Genomic DNA, 24,361 nt, shown 5'->3' on the forward strand with positions numbered 1-24,361 from the left:
AAATTGACACAAGCACGAACTTGTTAGATTTATGGCCGTATAATGAACAAAAAAAGTCGAAAAACAACGCATTTTATTATAGCATGTATAGCAAGCCGTTAGATTTACCCATGGCTGTCGTTTTTTTTTTTTTTTTTGACAAACAGCAAACACTCTCTATCCAAACAGGGACAATACCCTCAATGTAGTCATTAAACAACAACTTTGTTTTTGGTGAAGTTCATGTTTTACATCATTATGACTTTCAACACTGAGTTTTCATTTTATTCTGTACTCATAATACTTGTGTGGCATACAATTGTACCAATACATGTACATTTTCTTAATTTATGGGGACTACAAATAATTGCTTAGAAAGCAAAATAAATTTGGTGTAGGTATAGTGAAGAGAGTATTTCTCTTCGTTTTTGATGTTTACTATAAATAGGTTTCTAAAGGGGCAAATTTACATGTTCATGTATAACAGTGGTTGCAAATTAGATATTTATTTAAGAGTTTGAAAAATTATATATTATGATTCCTTATAGTCCCTTATACGGCATGTATATACATGATGTAAGCTTATTATCATAATATATTATAATATATATTTTACACTTGTTTATACCTCGCGGTACGAAGAACTCGTGACAAGAGGGTTTCATATGAAATAAAATTTAAAAAATAAAATCCTCCCACCCGCCCCATTTTTTTCAAAAATTTGGATGAAAATCTACTTATTAATTTTAGTTGGCCTTAGAGTCATAATAAATGAATAAGTAACAACATGTGCAACATTTAAGAGTTTTGAAGTGTTTTAAGTTAATGAAATATGTTAAATGCATGTAGTCAATATACGCATGTGCAAACAAATTTTATTAGATTTAGAGCATGCATTTATTCACAAAGTGAAAAAACCATGTCATATTAGAATTACCTGAAATATATTAACACTGTAAGATGTTTGTCCTTTGTAACATATTCTGGCCAGGAAAAACTCCAGGTTTATACCAACTAATCCAACATGAACCATGGCATATACCTCATCATGGGCACTAACTTTAAAGTGCCCTCTAAGTGGAGCTGGTAAAATAGAAAATAGAGTAGGTTTATACCAACTAATCCAACATGAACCATGGTATACACCTCATCATGGGCACTCACTTTAAAGTGACACATGTGTTCTGTAATTGGCATCATATTAACTACCTGAGTAATACAAAACGAACTTTGTCACCATTTATATATATACTAGCCTTACTCTCAAAAATGGCTACAGGTTTAATTATTCAGAACCTTCCTTATAATACTAGTGATCAGGAGACTTACAAATTAACAAATCCAAATAATTCTCCATAATAACTCCAAAAGAAGCTCCAAGTGCTGCGTTCCCAATTCTCTTCTGCCAGTTAACAGCTGGGGCAGCTAGCTTAAACTTCAGACCTTCCCAGAATCCCCTACGACTTCTGTGATGGGCTTGTACATCCATATCTGAGGCATAGGGATCCATAATAGCTGTATTATTATCTGCAGATCTATAAAGAAACAAAGAGGTCTTTTCTTATAGATCAATGTCTTATCATATGTACCATATAATTGCTGATGAAAGAATCATGAAAATTATGTTTTAAACAGAGTCTTTTAATCTTGAAAGCAAGGGTAAAGACACCTGTTGTGTAAGTCATAGAAACTTCAGGCCATTACACCATCTGTATACCAGATAAAGATTATCCAGTTCTTATACATTCTGAAATATGAAGTTTTTACAAAAAGTTACATAGTTATTTTCACAGATGTAACCAATAAAACACCTGATGGCATTTTTGGCATTCATGTTGTTTAAATTAACATGAACCGTTATTGATCCATCTTACAGGAAAACTAAAGGCTCTTAAGAGCCTGTGTCGCTCACCTTGTTCTATGTGCATATTAAACAAAAGACACAGATGGATTAATGACAAAATTGCGTTTTGGTGATGGTGATGTGTTTGTAGGTCTTACTTTACTGAACATTCTTGCTACTTACAATTATCTCTTATCTATAATGAACTTGGCCCATTAGTTACAGAGGAAAATATTTTGTTAAAATTTATAAAAATTTACAAAATTTACGAAAAATTGTTAAAAATTGACTGTAAAGGGCAATAACTTCTTAAGGGGTTAACTGACCATTTTGGTCATGTTGAATTATTTGTAGATCTTACTTTGCTGAACATTATTGCTGTCTACAGTTTATCTCTATCTATAATAATATTCAAGATAATAACCAACAAGAATGTGTCCAAAGTACACGGATGCCCCACTCGCATTATCATTTTCCATGTTCAATGGTCCGTGAACTTGGGTAAAAAATCTAATTTGGCCTTAAAAGTAAAAAGATCAACAAATAGGAAACATGTGTACTAAGTTTCAAGTTGATTGGACTTTAACTTCATCAAAAACTACCTTGACCAAAAACTTTAACCTGAAACTCACACTTTTAATTTCTATGTTCAGTGGACCATGAAAATGGGGTCAAAAGTCTTATTTGGTTTTAAAATAAGAAAGATCAACCAATAGGGAACATGTGTACTGAGTTTCAAGTTGATTGGACTTTAACTTCATCAAAAACTAGCTTGACCAAAAATTTTAACCTGAAACTCACACTTTTAATTTCTATGTTCAGTGGACCATGAAAATGGGGTCAAAAGATTAATTTGGTTTTAAAATAAGAAAGATAATATCATAAGGAACATGTGTACTAAGTTTCAAGTTGATTGGACTTCAGCTTCATCAAAAACTACCTTGACCAAAACTTTAACCTGAAGTGGGGCAAACGGATGGACAGACGAACAAACGGACAGACGAACAAGCAGAAGAACGTACAGACAGACAGAAGGACACACAGACCAGAAAACATAATGCCCCTCTACTATCGTAGGTGGGCATAAAAACAGCAAAATTTCCTTAAAAATTACCAATTCAGGGGCAGCAACCCAACAACTAGTTGTCAGATTCATCTGAAAATAACAGGGCAGATAGATCTTGTCGACAAACAATTTAACAATGTGTCCAATTTGCTCTAAATGCTTTAGTTTCAGAGTTTAAGCCAAAATCTACATTTACCCCTATGTTCTCTTTTTAGCCGTCTTGGTTGGTTGACCGGGTCAAGACACATTTTTTGAACTGGATACCCCAATGATGATTGTGACAAAGTTTGGTTAAATTTGGCCCAGTAGTTTCAGAGAAGAAGATTTTTGAAAAAGTTAACGACGACAGATGACGGACGATAACGGACGACGGACCCCAAGTGATGAGAAAAGCTCACTTGGCCATTTAGGCCAGGTGAGCTAAAAATAGATAGTTTACAAAACATTTTAGCTATTAGAAAGTAACAAGAGTATGCATAAATTTTTGCGGAATTAATTTTTGCGATTTCCTGTGACCTGCTGAAATAAGCAAAAATAAACACCCTGCGAAAATAGCCAGCTATACGGTACCTTTTATTAATAGGAGTAACAACCCTGGACTTTGGATGTGCTTGGTACATCAGTAAAGCTTCATATCGGACATTTTCATCCTCATCATATAAAGCTGACTGCAACATGGCATCAGCAGCCTATTAACAAAAAAAAGTCTATATGTGTTAGAGAGGACGTTATTATTTATACTAAGATATAAGGTTTACATTATATAATAAAAGAACCCTTGTCAGTAAGATAGCCTACCTTAAACACCCTATATATAGGCGAAAAAGCTTATATGAATCTCAAAATCAATAGGGATCTTCATCTCATTCTATATATGTGACCATATATCCAAGTAAAGTTGCAATCATATACTGTGGATTCATTTATTTTCATGGCTACCAATTTTCGTGGATTAAGAAAGACTTGCATATTTGTGGATGATTAATTCTTTGATTTTTACAAAGCCTGCATACAAGCCTATGGAAAATTTGTTGTTATTCACCCATACCCACAGAATCCATGAAAATTGGTATCTAACTTGTAATAACAAATCCATGGTATTTGGTTTTAGATTTAGTATCCTGATACCACTTTTATTAACAAGTTTTTGTTCTTAAAAAAAAAAAGACATTGAAATTTGACCTGGAAAATTATATATGATTATATTGCATACTAATTTTTATAATTCTATTAGAAATATTTGATTTTGAAGCATGAAACCATTTTTCTTCAATAGTTTCACTTGAAATGACCTTAGATATATTGTTGATGCACATTTCTAAATCTGAATATTAACTAATTAATTCCAGTTTGATCATATTGATAGCAAAACTGAATAGCTAATCAAAATCTGTTATCCCTTATTCAGCATTCATCAAAGTTGAATAGCTATTATTATTTGATGAAAAAATTATTTCAGAACACTAAAACGTATGAAGCATATGAGAACAACTGTACGGAAATAGATGACCTTATCCACTTTGAAGAAAAATCAAATGAGTATATTCACATGAAATCCTAACTTACCATTTGATGCTGGTATTTTCTCAGAGCATGCACACCAGCTCTTTTGATCCATGGTGAATTAGTAGAGTTAATATGAGAGAATATTATATCATATGAAGCATCCATTCGAGCATTTCCTAATGTCTCTAATAGAACAACATGTGTGTGATCATACTGCTCTTTCTCTATATCAGTTTGAATGGAACGCTTAGTTTTGTAAGTCCATGGATCTGAAACATATATCAAAGAGCATAATTTTTAACTACCTAGACACTTTGTTACATTTTCTGCTGGTTGATAGATGACAATTCATTACTGCTAACTAATAAGTCTTAATGGGCTAGTTCACAATTTTGAGTCATTAACAGATAACTTACCATACATACATTATATCTGCCGTGGATGTTCAATATTGTCATGATTGTCTTTGTAGTTTAAAAAGAGACAAATTAATTATGAACAAGAATGTGTCCCTAGTACACGTATGCCCCATCTGCACTATCATTTTCTATGTTCAGTGGACTGTGAAAATGGGATAAAATCACTATTTTGGCTTTAAAGATCTTATCATACGGAATATGTATAAGTTTCAAGTTGATTGGACTTCAACTTCATCAAAAACTACCTCAGCAAACTTCCTTTAGCTTAAAACATCTGCCTATCAAAACATTTACAACAAGTTTCTCTTTGTAAAATTATTATACTTTTATTATAAATTTTACCATGCAGTCCTATCAAACTATGAACTTTGTCTATAATATCTGTTGCCCTTTCTATCTGTCCTCCTTTGGCCAGTTTGTGCACAACGGAACCAAGTGCCAATAGAACTCTGTTATAGAGATCTCCAGTGTAAAGATACTCAGGAAACTGATCTTGGTTGAAACACAGGTCAACCATACCATTTATTATACTCTGAAATAAAAAAAAAAATATGCTGTTTTTTAAATATACAGGGCTGATAGTATGTATTATGCACACTTAAAATAATTCTATAATACATATTTCTTTGTTATGAATATTTAGTTGTTATATGATACAAATCTCTTCATAAAAATAAACTTTTTTATTGGGGTTGAGGAAGTCATGCAATACAAGCCTCATTATCAATGATTACCTTATCAGAAGTATTGTCATATCCGGATACATGTGACACAAGCCTCATTATCAATAATTACCTCATCAGGAGAATCGTCATATCCTGATACATGTGACACGAGCCTCATTATGAAGTTCTCCTGAGGTTTCTGATTTCTGATGATCATGTTTGACAGAAGTCCCTGCACATGGTTGTTCGACAGAACTGCAAAGGCATCTATCATTATCTCTATACTTTCCTTGGCTTTCTTGGAGCTAAACCAAAAGTACACAAGCAATTTTTTAACTAAATTGTTATTTATTCAATGGTTAATATTCACTAAATATGTACAGTGCAGTCCAGTGTATACCCAAACCGAAGACTTATGACTTCACTTTATTCAACTGATAAAACCAATCCCTTAGCTATGTTTAAATGACTTACACAGGTTTAAGTACAATAAAGTATCCCTGAGATATGTTTAAATGACTTACACAGGTTTAAGTAGAAAAATATCCCTTATCCACATATTAATGACCTACACAGGTTTAAGTACAACAAAGTATCCCTTAGCTATGTTTAAATGACTTACACAGGTTTAAGTACAATAAAGTATCTCTTAGACACATTTTTAATGACTTGCACAGGTTTGAGTACAATAAAGTATCCCTTAGCCACATTTAAATTAGTTACACAGGTTTAAGTACAATAAAGTATCCCTTAGCTATGTTTAAATGACTTTATACAGGTTTAAGTACAATAAAGTATTCCTTAGCTATTTTTAAATGACTTACACAGGTTTAAGTATAATAAATTATCCCTTAGCTATGTTTGAATGACTTACACAGGTTTAAGTACAATAAAGTATCCTCAGCTATGTTTAAAGACTTACACAGGTTTAAGTATAATAAAGTATCCCTTAGCTATGTTTAATTGACTTACACAGGTTTAAGTACAATAAAGTATCCCTTAGCTATGTTTGAATTACTTACACAGCTTTAAGTACAATAAAGTATTCCTTATCTATGTTTAAATGACTTACACAGGTTTAAGTATAGTTAATAAAATTGAGAATGGAAATGGGGAATGTGCCAAAGAGACAACAACCCGACCATAGAAAAAACAACAGCAGAAGGTCACCAACAAGTCTTCAATGTAGCGAGAAATTCCCGCACCCGGAGGCATCCTTCAAGTATACCTTAGCTATATTTGAATGACTTACACAGGTTTGAGTACAATAAAGTATCCCTTAGCTATCTTTGACTGACTTACACATGTTTAAGTACAATAAAGTATACCTTAGCCACATTTTAATGACTTACACAGGTTTAAGTACAATAAAGTATCCCTTAGCTATGTTATCAAGTTCTTCATCAGGTAGACTTCCTAAAGCTTCCACCAATTCATGAAAACATGTTAAAACTTTTCTTGATCCTGAAAATAAAATATTTAGTTACATTAAAACCTAGTGTTATTTTCATGTCAACTATTATGCCTGGTCCTTTTTGTTCCCCTTATATACAAGCCCCAAGCCATTGGATGATATAATATAAAAAAAGAAGATGTGGTATGATTGCCAATGAGACAACTATCCACAAAAGACCAAAATGACACAGACATTTACAACTATAGGTCACCGTACGGCCTTCAACAATGAGCAAAGCCCATACCGCATAGTCAGCTATAAAAGGCCTCGATAAGATAATGTAAAACAATTCAAACGAGAAAACTAACGGCCTTATTTATGTACAAAAATGAAAGAAAAAACAGGTATGTTACACATAAACAAACGACAACCACTGAATTACAGGCTCCTGACTTGGGACAGGCACATACATAAATAATGTGCCGGGGTTAAATATGTTAGAGGGATCCCAACCCTCCCCCTAACCAGGGACAGTGTTATAACAATACAACATAAGAACAAACTATAATAAACAGCTGCGCCATAAGCGCATGATACGCCCGACGTCTTGTGTGGAAGTTTTATGCAATAATCATAAATAGTTTCTGAGGAAGTTTTAAGCAATAACCATTTATTGTTTTTGAGACACGGCGGGACATGTGAAACCCCCCACCCTGTTTTTTTTTACAAATATCACTAAAATAAAATTTTGAATCAAACCAAAAAGTATACAGATCTTTAAATTAGTATAACAAAGAAGTGTGTACAGTTTCAAGCAATAACCATTAATTGTTTTTGAGATACGGCGCGACATGTAAAAAAAAAAAACCCTTTTTTACAAAATACTAATTAACTCAAAAATAAAATTTTGAGTCATCACCAAAAAGTATACAGATCTTTAGATTAATATAACAAAGAAGTGTGTAAAGTTTTAAGCAATTATCATAAATCGTTTTTGAGATGCGGCACGACATGTCAAAAACCCCTCGGCCCTCCCCTTTTTTTACAAAATACTCAATAACTCAAAAATGAAATTTTGAATCATCACCAAAAAGTATACAGATCTTTAGATTAATATAACAAAGAAGTGTGTAAAGTTTTAAGCAATAATCATAAATCTTTTTTGAGATACCGCGCGACATGTAAAATAAACAGCTGCGCCATGAGCGCATGATACGACCGACGTCTTGTGTGGAAGTTTTATGCAATAATCATAAATAGTTTCTGAGGAAGTTTTAAGCAATAACCATTTATTGTTTTTGAGACACAGCGGGACATGTGAAACCCCCCCACCCTGTTTTTTTTTTACAAAAATCACTAAAATAAAATTTTGAATCAAACCAAAAAGTAAACAGATCTTTAAATTAGTATAACGAAGAAGTGTGTACAGTTTCAAGCAATAATCATAAATTGTTTTTGAGATACTGCGCGACATGTAAAAATAAACAGCTGCGACATGAGCGCATGATACGCCCGACGTCTTGTGTGGAAGTTTTATGCAATAATCATCAATAGTTTCTGAGAAAGTTTTAAGCAATAACCATATATTGTTTTTGAGACACAGCGGGACATGTGAAACCCCCAACCCTGTTTTTTTTTTACTAAATATCACTAAAATAAAATTTTGAATCAAAACCAAAAAGTATACAGATCTTTAGATTAATATAACAAAGAAGTGTGTAAAGTTTTAAGCAATAATCATAAATTATTTTTGAGATACGGCGCGACATGTAAAAAGAACCTCCCCTGTTTAACAAAATACTCAATAACTCCAAAATAAAATTTTGAATCATCACTAAAAAGTATACAGATCTTTAGATTAATATAACAAAGAAGTGTGTAAAGTTTTAAGCAATAATCATAAATTGTTTTTGAGATACGGCACAACATGTAAAAAAAACCTCCCCCTTTTTTACAAAATACTCAATAACTCAAAAATGAAATTTTGAATCATCACCAAAAAGTATACAGATCTTAAGATTAATATAACAAAGACATGTGTAAAGTTTTAAGCAATTATCATAAATCGTTTTTGAGATACGGCGCAACATGTAAAAAAAACCCTCCCCCTTTTTTACAAAATACTCAAAAACTCAAAAATTCAATTTTTAATCATCACCAAAAAGTATACAGATATTAAGATTAATATAACTAAGAAGTGTGTAAAGTTTTAAGCAATAATCAAGAAACGTTTTTGAGATACGGTGCGACATGTGAAAAAAACCACACCCCTGTTTTAGTTACAAAGTGCCGTAACTCAAAAAGTTTAAATCTTATTTTCACCAAAAAGTATACAGATCATTTGACCATCATGAGAAACAACTATATTAAGTTTCATGAAATTTGGATAAGTCGTTCTCAAGTTACGGTGCGACATGTTTACGCCGGACAGACGGACGGATGGACTGACAGACGGACGGACAGACAGATGGACAGACGGACACCGGACATTTGTATACCATAATACGGGCATATAAAAAACAGTTGAAAAAGGCTTAACTCATCAGATGGACAAACATACAAGTGGACGTGGCCGGGTACTTATACATCCCGACACTAAAAGACACGATGAACAGATCTGAGAGTACTCGCAGTTATCTGACAGCTAGTTTAAAGCCACTAACAACTAATAAAAAAATCATGCATCTAAGACTAAACACATTTTCTTAAGCAATTTCTCATTAGGATGGACGACTACTCTTTTCTATTTATAATTAAATGCATTCAATAGTTGTTTTTTTGTTTGTTTCAATTTTTTTTTTATTCTCAATCAGATTAATTGTATAAATTCATAAAACATATAATTAAACAGAAGAAATACAGTCAAACCTGAGTAAACTGGACCCTGAAAAAAACAGATTTCTGTCCATTCCGGCCGAAAATTAAAGCTAACCTTGCCGTGGTTCATGATACCATGTAACAAACCTTGATCCAGTTCATGAACCCACATAATTAACCTTGCCCTGTTTCATGATACCATACAACTAACCTTGCCCTTCTTCATGAACCCATATAACTAACCTTGCTCTGGTTCATGAACCCACATTACTAACCTTGCTCTGCTTCATGATCCCATATAACTGACCTTGCCCTGGTTCATGATACCATACAACTTACCTCGCCCTGGTTCCTGATACAATATAACTGACCTTGCCCTGGTTCATGATACCATACAACTAACCTTGCCCTGCTCCATGAACCCATATAACTGACCTTGCCCTGCTTCATGAACCCATATAACTAACCTTGCCCTTCTTCATGGACCCATATAACTAACCTTGCCCGCCTTCATGAACCAAAATAACTACCCTGTTCTGGTTCATAAACCCATATAACTAACTTTGCTCTGGTTCATAATCCTATATACTAACCTTGCTCCGGTTCATGAACCCATGTAACTAACCTTGTTCTGGTTCATGAACCCACATAGCTAACCTTGTTCTGGTTCATGAACCCATGTAACTAACCTTGTTCGGGTTCATCTCTAATACAATCCACACTGTCTTTGATGATTCCTTTTAACTCCTTGATAGTCTTATCAGAATGAGCTGTCTTGTCGTACTGGTAAAAAAGACATAAGATTATACAACAAATGAACAAGTACAATAGGTCAAATGCTTGGTCTGCTTTACTGATCATGATAAACCTTTTTACACCTTTAGTATTTAGCAGACATTTGTCTCTGAATAACCTTAGCTCTGCTATGAATGTTCTTTTTACAATCATTTCATACACCAAATATTGTTGACTCCTTGCTCTTTAGTATCAAGCAAACCAACCAAACTACAAAATTTTATACTGCCAGAAATATACACCTTGTGACCTTTCCATAAACTAGATTTAGTTAACATATTGTAGTAAGAGAAAATCTTAGAAAGAAAATGAATGATAAATCTAAGAATGCACCACACAGAATGCTCATATGAGACTGGATAACAAATTTCAGGGAAGTTCTGATTTGTAGTTCTTAAGTAAACTACAACCAACATTTCTTAAATGGCCACTATGTGTAAGAAAATATAGGTATTGAGCCAAAATGAAGTAGATAAATATAGATTTCACCACTGCAACAAGTGTTATTCAAAATAATAAACAGTGGTTGCATGTATTCCGTCCATTAAAAAATGTTTATTGTTTTAAAAAATACATACAGTAGTTGCATGTAGACTGGCATTCACAACTTTATCTACTGGTCTGAATTGAACTTCTTTCACAGTCTGTCTTGTAAGAAATTTTAATTCACCATGATTTGTAGCATTCATTGTTGGATAATCTAGAAATAAAAATAGACAAGAGTGTTGTTTTACTTCTGTAAATATACTTATTTTTCACTAGCTATTAATTCTATGACTTTGGCAAGTACAGAAAAAGTGAACATAAATCATTGTAAATAAATAAATTTGGATTCTCTCTTATACAAACACTTCAAGAAATCACAAAATAATTTCTAAATACTTTACTGGAAAATTGTAAAAGATACATATTATGATAAACTATCAGCCAATCGTCCTGAATATGCATGAAATATTGGATGTTAAGCAAATCAAACAATCAACTTGTAAAACTAAGAACTATTTATTTTTTACTGGAACTTTTGATAAACTGAAGTTGACTCACCCATAGAATTGAAGTTATTAACAGCTTTAAACTTTCTCATGTTGTGGTATGGATCAAAGCTGAAAAATATATTTGGAAGATCAGAAGTATTGCAATTAATTGAGGGTAATTACTGGTACATTTACATAGTCTTAAACACTTAGCCTGTACAGTTAGCCACTAGTCTGAAAACGGTAACACCAGACTAGAAAAATTTTACTCAGACTATTTTGCTTAGGCACATAACGAAAATGTCTGAATATTTGTCAACTGATTATTAGTTTGAAGAAATATTTAAGCAAATTGCACAAACTGTATTTTCCAATAAACAGTGCATTAAAAACTCAAAATGTAAATCTGAACTAAATTAGTAATGAAAATATTACTGAACTGTTATGTATATTACAGAGAATTGTACTTCGATTAAGAAATATTTGATGGAAGTCATAGATTTGTTGGACATTTACACATGGCCTATGCTTTGATGTTATTCAAATTTTATCCTGAGGTATTGTGTAAGGAAGTCAGAAGTGGGCCAACATGTTGACTTGCTAAAAACCCCAAACTGGGAACATTGCAATAGAACAGGAAATAAAACAACACCTTCCTCAAACTCTATTGTAATGCAATATTATCCAAACTTAGGGCGTATATGTTACAGAAAACCTTCTGCTAGACAATTTTCATTTGTACGACGTCATGTTATGTTTTGACATGACATTTCTGGCGTACAAAATTATAATTCTGGTACCTTTGATAACTAATTATAAAGATCCTTCATGCAATTTCGCAGAATTTTATTTTATTTTGATTTTATACATTTTTTTTAAGTTCTTGTGCATTAACCCATTTTGATATGCATTAGAATTGGAATAATGGTTCTGTTCTCTATTATTTAATTTCAATTTTAACACAACAAAATCGACATAGTTAAATCAATATAGTGTTTGCATATAGGTTTCGATACATATAGTAAATAGTAACAGCCACCAATATGTACATCTCTGAGTCTGTGTAAAGTATAGATAGAAAATGCTATCATGTTTTATGTACATAAAACTGTTTTTATATCAAGAAAATTTTGCAATAATTGTTCAGGGATAGTTTTATGCATTTCACTGATGAATTAAAACCATTGCTTGACATGTGAAGCCACTGCCTGATGTTTTCAAGTATTTAATCCTGTCTTGTAAAAAAAAAATATTAAGCAGCAGATCAAAATTAAAATGAACAAAAAAAGGAGGTACTTTATAGATTAACTAGATGTGTCAAAGCAACACGATTGGCCCTGTCTCAAAAATTTGAAAAATTTGCAATTTCAATAACACATGTGGACACAAACATGATGGTACTCTCACATATCAAAATTCCGCTCAAAATCCGGAGGCGTATAGAAAAAAAGTCTGCATAACTGTGATTTTCAACAATTTTTTAAGTTTTAACCCTTAATTTTGGCAACAAAAGTGGAACGAAACCAAGACTGGATCTTTATCTCATCATGGTTAACTCACATACTAAAAATCATCCCAATATCTGAAAGCGTTTCAGAAAGAAGTTTGTATAACTGTGATTTTCAACAATATATCAAAGTCCATAGCCCGTAATTTAGGCAAAAGTTAGCCTAGCAGAACAAAACTTTAACTTGATCTGTAACTCATCTTGGTTAAGGGCATACGATACAGTTACAGGGGAGGTAATGACGTTGCTAACGTAAAATGTTATTTTCGTGACGTCAAACTATGACATATCGGGAAAAGATGCATTTTTCCACGATTTTTTATCATTCAAACTAATTTAATTTGAAAACGAGTGCATGGACCCCTATTTTTTAAAACAACATTTTGTTTCATTTTGCAGGGAGATTATGTGGACCAAATTTTATAAAACTGTAAATAGAGGAATTTTTTCAATTTTGATAAATATACAGCATAAAAATACGATTTTTTCTTAATTCATGACCATTTGATAAATATGAGTTATTTCTGAATAAAAAATGCATATTTTTTTAGGATACTTATAAAATACAAAAATTAAAAATTATCTAACAAAAAACAATTTGTGTTTATCTTTCAAAACAAAAAAGTTATGGCTTTCTTTCGAAAGAGAAAATACGGCCACAAATCCGAATTTTGAGCAAATATACAAAATTTCGACCTTTTTTTACTCAAAAAGTAGCACATGAAGGTTTATTTTTTATTACATATTTGATTTAAGCAGGCAAAAACTAGCCTTTATGGAAATTTTCATCAAACTGTAAATACAGGATCAAAACTGTATCGTATGCCCTTAACTGACATGTCAAAAAAGCATCCTAATATCTGAAAGCGTTTAGAAAAAAACTCTGCACAACTGTGATTTTCAACAATTTATCATAGTCCAAAGCCTGTCATTTCAGTAAAAATTAGCGGAGGGGAACGAAACTTAAATTTGTTCTGTAACTCATCATGGTTAACTCACATAACAAAAATCAGTCCAATATCTGAAGGCGTTTAGAAAAAAACTCTGTATACTGTGATTTTCAACAATTTATCAAAGTCCAAAGCCTGTAATTTCAGTAAAAATTAGCGGAGCGGAACAGAACTTAAATTTGTTCTGTAACTCATCATAGTTAACTCACATACCAAAACTTAGCCCAATATCTGAAGGCGTTTAGAATAAAGGGCTGCGCTTTAGCGCATGATACGCCTGTTGCTCTTTTAACTTGTCTTTTATGCTTTAAATGAATTTATATGATCAACTAGAAATAGTGTGAGCCCTGTTAAATACCCCCACCGCCCCCCCGCAAATAATAAATAAAAATGCACAAAAAAATTGGCACTATTAAGGCTAGATATAAACAATTTATCAAAGTTGCATAAAATTTTGTGAAAGTGTTAGTTATTGTCCCAAAATTGGAAAATCCCCCCTTTTTTAAGCATAAAAATTCATAACACAGAAATGTAAAATCTGAAATTTATAAAAATTGAAAGGGAGCTTACATCAATAGATATAAACAATTCACCAAAGTTTCATGGAAATTGGTGAAAGCCTTTTTGAGTTATTGTCCGAAGTGTTAAAAATCCCCCCTTTTTTTTATGAATAAAGCCCCATAAATCCAAAACTTAAAATCTAAAAATTTATAAAAATTGAAAGGGAGCTTACTTCAATAGATATAAACAATTCACCAAAGTTTCATGGAAACTGGTGAAAGTGTTTTTGAGTTATTGTCCGAAGTGTGGACCACGGACGGACGGACGGACAGACGGACAGACGGACGGACAACGGTATACCATAATACGTCCCGTCTAAAAGACGGGCGTATAAAAAAACTCTGTATAATGGTTTGTTGAGGAATGACAGAATGATGGACAAGGGAAAAACTATATGGCACCCACAACTTCGTTGCGGGGCCATAAAAATGAAATATACTTTTGCATTTTCAACAACGCAAAAGTAAGCAACAAAAACCTATAAGTCGTAGAACAGTTTTCATGTATAAATTGTTTCCTATTTTGTCATCTCAGTGTCTTTTACGCCAACTATAAAAAATTGGGTTTTGCTTATTGTTCAAGGTTGCATGTAGTTGCTTACATACATATGCCATTGAGGCTGTGCAAGTAGATAGTTGTCTCATTGACAATCATACCACATATTGTTGTACATATGATATTTTTAATTTGGTTTAAAATTTTCATTGAAACATAAAAGAATAAAGAACAATAAAGTATTCTAAATAGTTTCCATAATATTAAATATACATACTCTGGTGAAATTTGAGGGGATAAGAAATCCTCTTCAACAAGTACTCTGTGAATGGTTCCTAGGTCATGATCAAAATGCAAAGTCTAAAACCAAAACAATTGACTTGTTACTTGATAAAATAAATATAACATTAATATAAATAAATGAGGAATGTGTCAATGGGACACATATGATGCCCCCGCTTGTATATCATAAAAAGTTATAAAGGGACATATCTGAAGAATGGTGATAAGTGAAACTCCCCAAATTTGTACTTGATCTGAGTTTTGTGGTAATAAGTATTGTATATAGGTTTCATAACATTTAGTTAATGCATACTTAAGCTAGAGAACTGAAACGATAAATTCAGCATTTTCTCCATTTGCAAATGGGTATAACTCTAGAACAGTAAAAAGTTAGACAACAGATACTAAAAATTCAGCAATTTTTAAATTTATAAACAGGCATTACTCTAAAACAGTTTAAGTGACACCACCATTATTCAAACTTGATCTGTGTTTTGTGGTAATAAGCATTGTGAATAAGTGTCATAACATTGTTTGAGGCAAAATAAAATAAGAGAATGGAAACTAAAAATTCAGCAATTTTCCCATTTATAAAGGTAAAGTAACGAGAATCAACTTGAAATCAAATTTCCTGGTCATTATTCCTTTATCAATATGACCCATCTCAGCTTAATGAATAATTAGGGAATTCACAAAAAAAGTCAATATACCTGTATAACCGTTGCTATTTAATACAAGTAACAGGAATGCTATCATATGTCTCTATAAAACCATCACAAAACAATGAAAAATAAGGTTTTAAAACTGGTTGTCAACAGAATCTTTTAGTAACTTGTAAGTCCTATCTGAAAGCTATATATCTATATATATATATGTAAGTGAATGTACTGTTATGTATCCCTGTTAAATGAATACAATTATCCCCTTTCCATTCTAAATTTTAACAATACGAGGGGTAATTTACCTTCATGTGACGTCCTTTGGCATTTGGTATTGGAGTACTTTGTCTTGTCTTTTTAAATTCAATACCAGTAGGTGTCCTAATAACTGAATATGTAGCATTATGATGCCCTGAAAAAGCAAGACAGATTTAGCTTGAAATTTTAATTCAGTTTCTACTGATCTTACCTTGGAAAATAGGGTTACCATCAATCAGTAAGATAATGTAGATTGTTCAAGTGGTGGTGTTACATCTTAAAAAGTATACCAAATTATTTTCCCTGCAAAGTTAGCTAACATATATCATGTGTGCTCCATATTGTCTACATGCTTTTATCCTGAAATCAGCTAACCTTTGTACAAATAAATGTTTCTTTATATGTTCTTGTACAATAAAGTCTCCAGTGCCCTGCTTCCATGTTAAGCTAGCTGTCATGTAAATAATTTGTTTGGTCTAAATCATTTATATAGGATTTCTCTATATTTTTCTATAAATGAACTTTATCTTATAGTTAATAGAAAAATAAAATAAAAAAGTGGGGTCACTGTTCATTTGCGCTCACAATCTGCCTTCGAAAGAAGCATACATTTTTGTAAAGGTGGTTTTTTTTCTGTTGAAGTAATGGGAGAAATAAAGGTAACATCGAAATAAAAAAAAGAAATTTATTACAGAAATCGCTAAAATTTTACAATAATTTAGTTTAAGTACAGCTTATATGGAAATTATATTAAAAAAGATAGGTCACCGATGAGTTGAAAAAGATAATTCAATTTTAGAGCCAAAAAATTCATAAGGGTTCCACGGAACCCAGTGTCTCGCCTACGTTTGCTGTTAATCGCAGACTCAACAAAAATGAGGAAAAACCAATAAAAATTTCCCTCTCGATACTGTCTTTTGATTGAAAGAAGCTTCCAAGTTTGGTAAAAAATCCAGGATAGTTTATGAATCTAATAAATGTTTTATAAACTTTAACTGCAGACTGTATGTAATGTTAACTGGAAGAAAAACTAAGTCCATTTATAAGTAAAATACGGAAAAAGTGAATTTGTTTTTTACAAAATTTACTTCTGAATAATATCTTATGATCAAAAACAAGCTTTTGTCTAAGTTTGGTAGAAATCCAGGATAGTTTAAGAACATTATAAAAATTTTAAAAACTTAAACCACAAAGTGAATGTCTTGTATCTGGCAAAAAAACTAAGTTCATTTATAAGTAAAATACGGAAAAGTGGAAATTTATTTTTACAAAATTTTCTTCTTGATACTATCTTATGATCATAAACAAGCTTCTGTCCAAGTTTGGTACAAATCAAGGATAGTTTATGAAAGTTATTAAAATTTTAAAAACTTTAACCACAGAGTGAATGTAATGTTTCCTCGCAGAAAAACTAAGTCCATTTATAAGTAAAATACGGAAAAAATGGAATTTTATTTTTACAAAATTTACTTCTGGATACTTTCTTATGATCATAAACAAGCTTCTGTTCAAGTTTGGTAGAAATTCAGTATAGTTTAAGAAAGTTATTAAAATTTCAAAAACTTTAACCACAGAGTGAATATTTGTGGACGCCGCCGACGACGACGACGCCGACGACGACGGAATGTAGGATCGCTTAGTCTCGCTTTTTCGACTAAAGTCGAAGGCTCGACAAAAATGGCATTTTTCCACCAAAGGGAGATAATTTGGAACTTTTTCAATGATGTATACATTATGAAAGTCATCTGGGGCCAACACTAATTGATTGTTTTGAATGATTTTTGTACCATATGATAAAGTAACAACTACAAAAGGAAATAAATAAAATTTGTAATGAAAAACAAATGTTTAATTTTTTAATTTTTTCTGAAATTTTTATACCCTCGAGCCTCCTTAACATCTATTACCGTCTATTGGGGGGTGAGTGGGGGTAGGAAGGGTCCTAATCCAAAATCCTGGGCTTAAAAACATGAAATCCCGAGGTCCCAAACTGAAAGAAATTTAAATCCTGACATCCTGTAATTCCAAAAAAAGATTTCCCGGATCCCGAAAGGACCAATCTCGAAATCCTAAGCCTAAAAACACCTGATCCCAGAGTCCTGATAAAGGTCCTATCTCCCCCCCCCCCCCCCCCCCCCAAATGCTGGAATTAAATTGCATGTTTAAAAATATATATGTACATTGTTGGAAATATAAACGGTATTTGTACTATTTCTTGTATATGTGTTGTTATTGCAGGGTTCAATGTGATTGTCAGGCTGATTATGATAAAATGTGGATTATTTCTTTGCCAGAATAATTCAAATTTATATTTTTCCATGGCTTTTTTCAATTCACTGTTACCATTTTTGTGGGGAAACTTTGATTGCTTATATATTTTATGATCTTCCTATTTGGTGACGTTAGAACCAACAAAAGATTATAATTGTTTAGAATTACCTTCATTTCCAAACTCTTCTGTTTTGTAACTCCATTCAGTACTGGATTGTTCATTCTTGAAAATAAAATGTATAAAAATTTATTTCAATCTAATACTTTAAAAAGCTGAAGTAATATTCTTTCTTTGTGGTAGGTAACAGATTATTATACATTCTAGTATATGACACTCTATAAATATATTGCTTATTACCTGCAATTGGTAACATCATGATTTGTTTAGGCTGTTCAAATCATACTCTCACCTTGTTTGCTTTTTATGAATAAGCTACCATAGGAATCAGTGCTTATAAATGATGTCATTGAACAATCAATTATAATTGTGACATCAGAATCTAAGCATTCTATTGGAAAATGCATGAATGGGAAACTAGCTTGTATAATCATGGAAAAATAAACAAACTATGTGATAAGAATTTCTTGAAAACTATTGTTTTTTTAAATACAAGTTATATTTATTGGATGTTTTTAGTTATAGCAATATATTTAATCAATATATATATTTATTTGTGTAAAGGATGTATTCTTCTGACGTTTCAGCTCGTTGAAATCTTGTTCTGGAATTATTTCCAAAACACGCGATACAAGTTGAAAATATCAATGAATTTTAAAAGTTGACTGTTGTAATAATCAAACTAAACCCTCTTGCTGCCAGAGGGACACATGTGTCCACACCGATTGTGCGGGAGGGACACATATATCCATGTTTTAATTTATGCAAGCTTCTCATCATTGCTGCATCTCTTTCAAATAAAACACAAATCATTCAATGGTTCCCAAATGTAACTGTCATTTATGTGTCTTCATTGTTGGACATCTGATATCACAGACATTGATCTGCCATATTTTCTGGCTCACGAAATGCAACCTTGAAAAACAACTGGCAGCAAGAGGGTTAACTCTGTGAAAAAATTGTGTATTTACAATGAGTAGTTTTTGAGTAATAAATTTTTCATTTTTTATGACAAATCTAGTCATTGTCTGTCTGGTCTGTTTACAAAGTGTAGACCCGGGGAGGGGAAACAAAAAAAAACATGCCTGTCTGGTCTGTTAACAAAGTGTAGACCCGGGGAGGGGAAACCAAAAAAAAACATGCCTCTCTGGTCTGTTTACAAAGTGTAGACCCAGGGAGAAAAAAAAAACATGCCTCTCTGGTCTGTTTACAAAGTGTAGACGCGGGGAGGGAAAACCAAAAAAAAACATGCCTGTCTGGTCTGCTTACAAAGTGTAGACCCAGGGGGGAAACAACAAAAAAACATGCCTGTCTGGTCTGTTTGCAAAGGGTAGACCTGGGGAGGGGAAACAGACATTCTTTTAAATGTGGCCTAATATGCATTTTGTTTTAAAGGATTATGTACCCTTGTGTTGATTCAATGCTTAAACATATGGAAATTTTATAGAAAATCCACAGCCTTTCCCTTTGTACTCTCATATTTAGCAATTTGGTGACTGGTAGATAGAGGATTATTGCATGCAGTGCTAGCATTGATTTCCTTGAAACAAGTTTATTAATTTAGTTACTTGGTTAGAACAAATATAAATATGGACCAAAATTCCACCAAATCAAGTACACCTTTTGGGGCGCACTGGACTTTAGTGACTCTTTTTGAAATTTAAAGGTTGTTTAGGACTTTTTGTAAACGATAAACGCTAGCACATCATAGAAAAGCAAGTGAGTATATATATATATATAATCTATGTTTAAAATTTTATAACAAAAATCTCTGTAATAAAGGTTGTGGATTTTTTATAATTAAACTGCAGTTTATATCTTATCAAAATTATGTTGCCAGTTCTGAACATGTTTCAAAAAAACAAAAAAATGCAAAAATTCTTCTAGTAAATGTTACCAACTATCCTTGTAAGACAAAAATCTGGACCAACAGCTTAAAACTTTAAAGTGTCAACAACAAAAAATGAAAAATGTTGTTTTGGGGCATTTTGTAAGTTGAAACAGAGGTTATATGGCATTGAAGATTAAAAGTTTTAGAGTGCCTTTTGATCAATTTTTAAAGTATTTTTCAACACAGGGCATTGAAAATGTACTTTTTCAATGTAAACCAATTAAAAAACTTATCTTATTGAAATGTGGATTCTTTCTTGATTGCAAAAATATATATTCACTTCTAATAAAAATTCAAATGACTAAAATAGACATAATGATTGATGGGAAATAAACTAATAAACAATGGTTTGTTATAATTAAAAGTTTTAAAATTTTTAAACTGTTTCAAGCCAATTCCTGATGAAAAAAAGTGTACTAAAATTAATCTAATTGTTGATTAATTACAGATGATTATTGGAAATTTATCAAGTAAATTATAGGCCTTACTTGAATACCTTTTATTTATTCATATTTATATTCATATTTCATTTTTTTTAAGATCTTGTTAATCCATTAATCATTTATCTTTCAGATATAATTTACAGAATCACTTTATGTAATGTAGATCAAAAGTAATTGGCAATAAATAAATCTATCATCCTTATAAATATCAAACATCTAATATACACATGTGTGTATTCAATTATGAGGTCAAATGCTTGTGTATTAAGAATTATATGTATATTGAGTGGTCTGAATAATTATGCAAGACTGAGGTTGATAGGTAATGTGGTCAATTTGATTGGCAGTTTAGGAGGTGGGGCATTGTAATTAAAGGTCCACCTTGTCTTTGATTGTTTAGTGATAATGACAGTTGTCAATCATACTAGTTGAATCAATACCCAGTTACCTAATCAAAATGTTTTTTAAAAAGCCTGCACATCAACACACCTTAATGACATACATTCTTGAATGAACTGCTCCAATAATATACCCAGTTTTTTTTTCAGTTTACATGTGTATTATGTGCACATACATGAGAACCATAGGGAACTATATTTCAGTGTGAATACATTTAGTAACAGTAGCTAACCTGTCATGTTGTTAGGGAGACTGGTGCCTAAGTAAAGATTTAGAACAAGTTCTAATCTTTCCAAAAATGTTGGTTTGTTTGCCACAATGAAATCCTGAGGTCCCAAATTTAATGATTGATTGATTGTTGGTTGCTTAACGTCCAGTGGCAAATATTTCAGGCATGCTCAAGACGATCTCAAATTTAAAGATATTTTTAAAAATCCTGACATCCCGAAATTTGAAAAAAGAATTCTCGGACCCCAAAAGGATCAATCACTAAAACTTTCGAGCATGATTTTTGTACTCAGACTCGAAAATCAACCAATCAAACTGCTGGATTTCATGTTTCGAGCATGATTTTTGTGCTCCGAGCACTGAGCAAAGTGTTATGCCTTCAAGGCCTGAGCTTATCCTTAGGGAGCTACCATTTGATTTTTATGGGGGGGGCTAGGATGAAATTTGAAAAAAATAGGCAGGACAGGAGTTTTGAGTAAAAAAAAAAGGCAGGATGAGACACTTGCAAAAAAAAAAAGTCAGGACGACAATTTAGGTAAAAAAAGTCAGGATAAACTAAAAAAAAAAAGGCAGGACCGAACAGAGTGAAAAATAAAAAGGCAGGACAGAGATTACAGCTAAAAAAAAATGCAGGACAAAATTTTTCATCCTAGCCCCCCCCATAAAAATCAAATGGTAGCTCCCTTTTCCTAATCAAGAAGTCCCGATAAAGTAGATGAATTCTTCTGTCCCTGTTATGCATATCGCATCGTCTTGGTACCTAATTTGACCAAATCATTTGACGTGGACCAAATCAAGGTAAAATTTTATTCAATTTGAAACTAACCTAGTCCAAATAATTATGATGTCTTGCTGGGAACAGTATAATATCTATATATATGTTCCTGCGTCTTGCAAGGCTATTTTTTTTTTTTTTTTGTTATAGTTATTTGGACTAAGCCGAAATGACCGTTTGACGCCTGACGGTAAAGGGCATTCCCACCCATTTTATATATGAAATAGGTAGAGTATCAACTTTTCAAAATTATCTGGGTGTACAAAGTTTCACTACAGATATTCCCTTTTTCAGTTGGATTTTATCTGCCGGCTGCAACTGTTCTTTCGTTGGGGTCGAAATGGGATGGGAAGAGAAACACGTGTGCATCATACAAAACTACTATTACCAAGAACCAAGGATTTGTATAGTATTAAAGACCAAAGCAGTGGGCTGAGTTCAATCAGAGACATATATATATGTATATATGTCTCTGGTTCAATTATTATTTCGAATATATAGTTGAAACATACAACTCCTTTCAATAACACATTAGGTTCTAAATAAATTTAAAATAACAAACAATTATTTAGATATAAGATGTGGAATGGCTGCCAATGAGACAACTGTTTTATTGTTTGCGTTAGAAAATTGACTGATTCAATTTGTACGTTTACCCATTTCATTTAATGAGACAAAATCAATAAAATGAGGAGTGGTATGTTTTAAACAATACCAGACAGACAAGCAGGGCCGTAACTAGCCCCTTTTTGAGGCAAAATATATTCGACGAGCGTAGCGAGGGTTCTGGGGCCCCAGAAGCTCTGAGAAAATAACGCAAAATCGTGCATTCTGAGCGTTTCCCGGACTCTTTCTTACATAGAAACGCAAATCATTTTAGTTATTTTTTCGACAATATTCTGGTCTCAAAGCAAAAACATAGATTCATTGTTATTTAAGACTTTAAAGTTTTAGGGAAATTCAAAACATTAAAAGACCGATATCATGGATATGTAGGATAAAGCAAAAATCGTAATTCTCATAATCATTAATACCGGATCTGTCTGTCTGTTCTTGTCTTGTATTGTGCTGACTTGAGATTTTTTATGACTAGATTTAAATATAGTGACAGTCATTAGTGCAGTAATATACGTTAAATACTAGTACTGCTCAAGTCGACACTACGGACCATATTGACCTTGTTTTACGATATTTATGATTCTTTCATTATTGACAAGGACGTATAACTAACATAATATACGTCCTTGATTATTGAAGACCCTTCAGCAACTATCAAGATGAAGAACCGAAATAAAAACTTTGACCATTGATCATTTGTATTTTTTTCTATACATTGACATTGTGTGCGATTAGCTCCCGTGCACGTGTACTTCATAATCCTTTATTTTCTGTTAAAGGGTCTGAACACGACTTAGTGCAAATTTAACCCTTGAATGTAAAAGGTCATATGGCAATAAATTGATGTTTTTTTCAACAAATGATTTGATACCGGGAAATTGGTGGTCTTACTTTAATTTAAACCATGTCAGCCATCTAGTTTATCCACAGGCGCTTGGGGATATGATACAATTATTTTTTTTTATTTTTTTTGTTGATTAAGATATTCAATTTTCTATATTTATAATACATATCTATCACTTCTGTGCATATCTCACCTACAGAAAATACATAATTTTGCAATCCATACTAAGAAAAATTGGGTATGGTTTTATATACAAGAAAGGCAGTTTCGTATTCTTTGATATCAAGTTCAACTCTCCATGCAGAAACGACCACTTTTTTCTGTGTCCAGTAGCATCGTATATTCTTAAAATATTTTCTCGCATAATGCCTTGACATCGGTGGACATGCAACATTACACAGTGTGACACGTTTACAAATGAAAATCAACACTCAGACTATAGTCATTAAGTAGGACAATAAATGAACAAAAGACAAACCCAGGACACAGAAGTACAAACAATAGACCATCAACTCTGAAACCCAAAAGTAAAATAGAAACATGGATCACGAAAAATATGCAGGGGCGACATCAGAGAGTGAAGAGAACTTGCTTCTTGCAAG

General features: G+C 32.3%; 2 protein-coding genes across 2 annotated transcripts in view; both read right to left on the reverse strand.

The window, feature by feature from the left end:
- The window catches only part of LOC143065355 (uncharacterized), a 179,438-nt gene extending 177,928 nt beyond the window's left edge, over window positions 1–1,510 (reverse strand). The window contains exons 1-2 of the mRNA XM_076238886.1: window positions 1,309–1,510; window positions 917–1,062 (exon numbers count right to left, since the gene is read on the reverse strand). Coding sequence (XP_076095001.1) covers window positions 917–1,062; window positions 1,309–1,489 — 327 coding nt within the window. The 5' untranslated portion in view covers window positions 1,490–1,510. The remainder of the gene's footprint in view (window positions 1–916; window positions 1,063–1,308) is intronic.
- Window positions 1,511–1,671: 161 nt separating this feature from the next.
- The window catches only part of LOC143062609 (uncharacterized), a 35,564-nt gene continuing 12,874 nt past the window's right edge, over window positions 1,672–24,361 (reverse strand). Inside the window, exons 5-16 of the mRNA XM_076234274.1 lie at window positions 18,612–18,666; window positions 16,220–16,326; window positions 15,251–15,333; window positions 11,531–11,589; window positions 11,065–11,186; window positions 10,381–10,474; window positions 6,831–6,942; window positions 5,609–5,783; window positions 5,156–5,345; window positions 4,455–4,663; window positions 3,459–3,577; window positions 1,672–1,726 (exon numbers count right to left, since the gene is read on the reverse strand). Of these exons, the coding sequence (XP_076090389.1) occupies window positions 1,672–1,726; window positions 3,459–3,577; window positions 4,455–4,663; window positions 5,156–5,345; window positions 5,609–5,783; window positions 6,831–6,942; window positions 10,381–10,474; window positions 11,065–11,186; window positions 11,531–11,589; window positions 15,251–15,333; window positions 16,220–16,326; window positions 18,612–18,666 (1,380 nt within the window). The remainder of the gene's footprint in view (window positions 1,727–3,458; window positions 3,578–4,454; window positions 4,664–5,155; window positions 5,346–5,608; window positions 5,784–6,830; window positions 6,943–10,380; window positions 10,475–11,064; window positions 11,187–11,530; window positions 11,590–15,250; window positions 15,334–16,219; window positions 16,327–18,611; window positions 18,667–24,361) is intronic.

This window comes from Mytilus galloprovincialis, chromosome 2 (assembly GCF_965363235.1).
Source record: "Mytilus galloprovincialis chromosome 2, xbMytGall1.hap1.1, whole genome shotgun sequence".
In the NCBI taxonomy this organism is placed as follows: domain Eukaryota; kingdom Metazoa; phylum Mollusca; class Bivalvia; order Mytilida; family Mytilidae; genus Mytilus; species Mytilus galloprovincialis.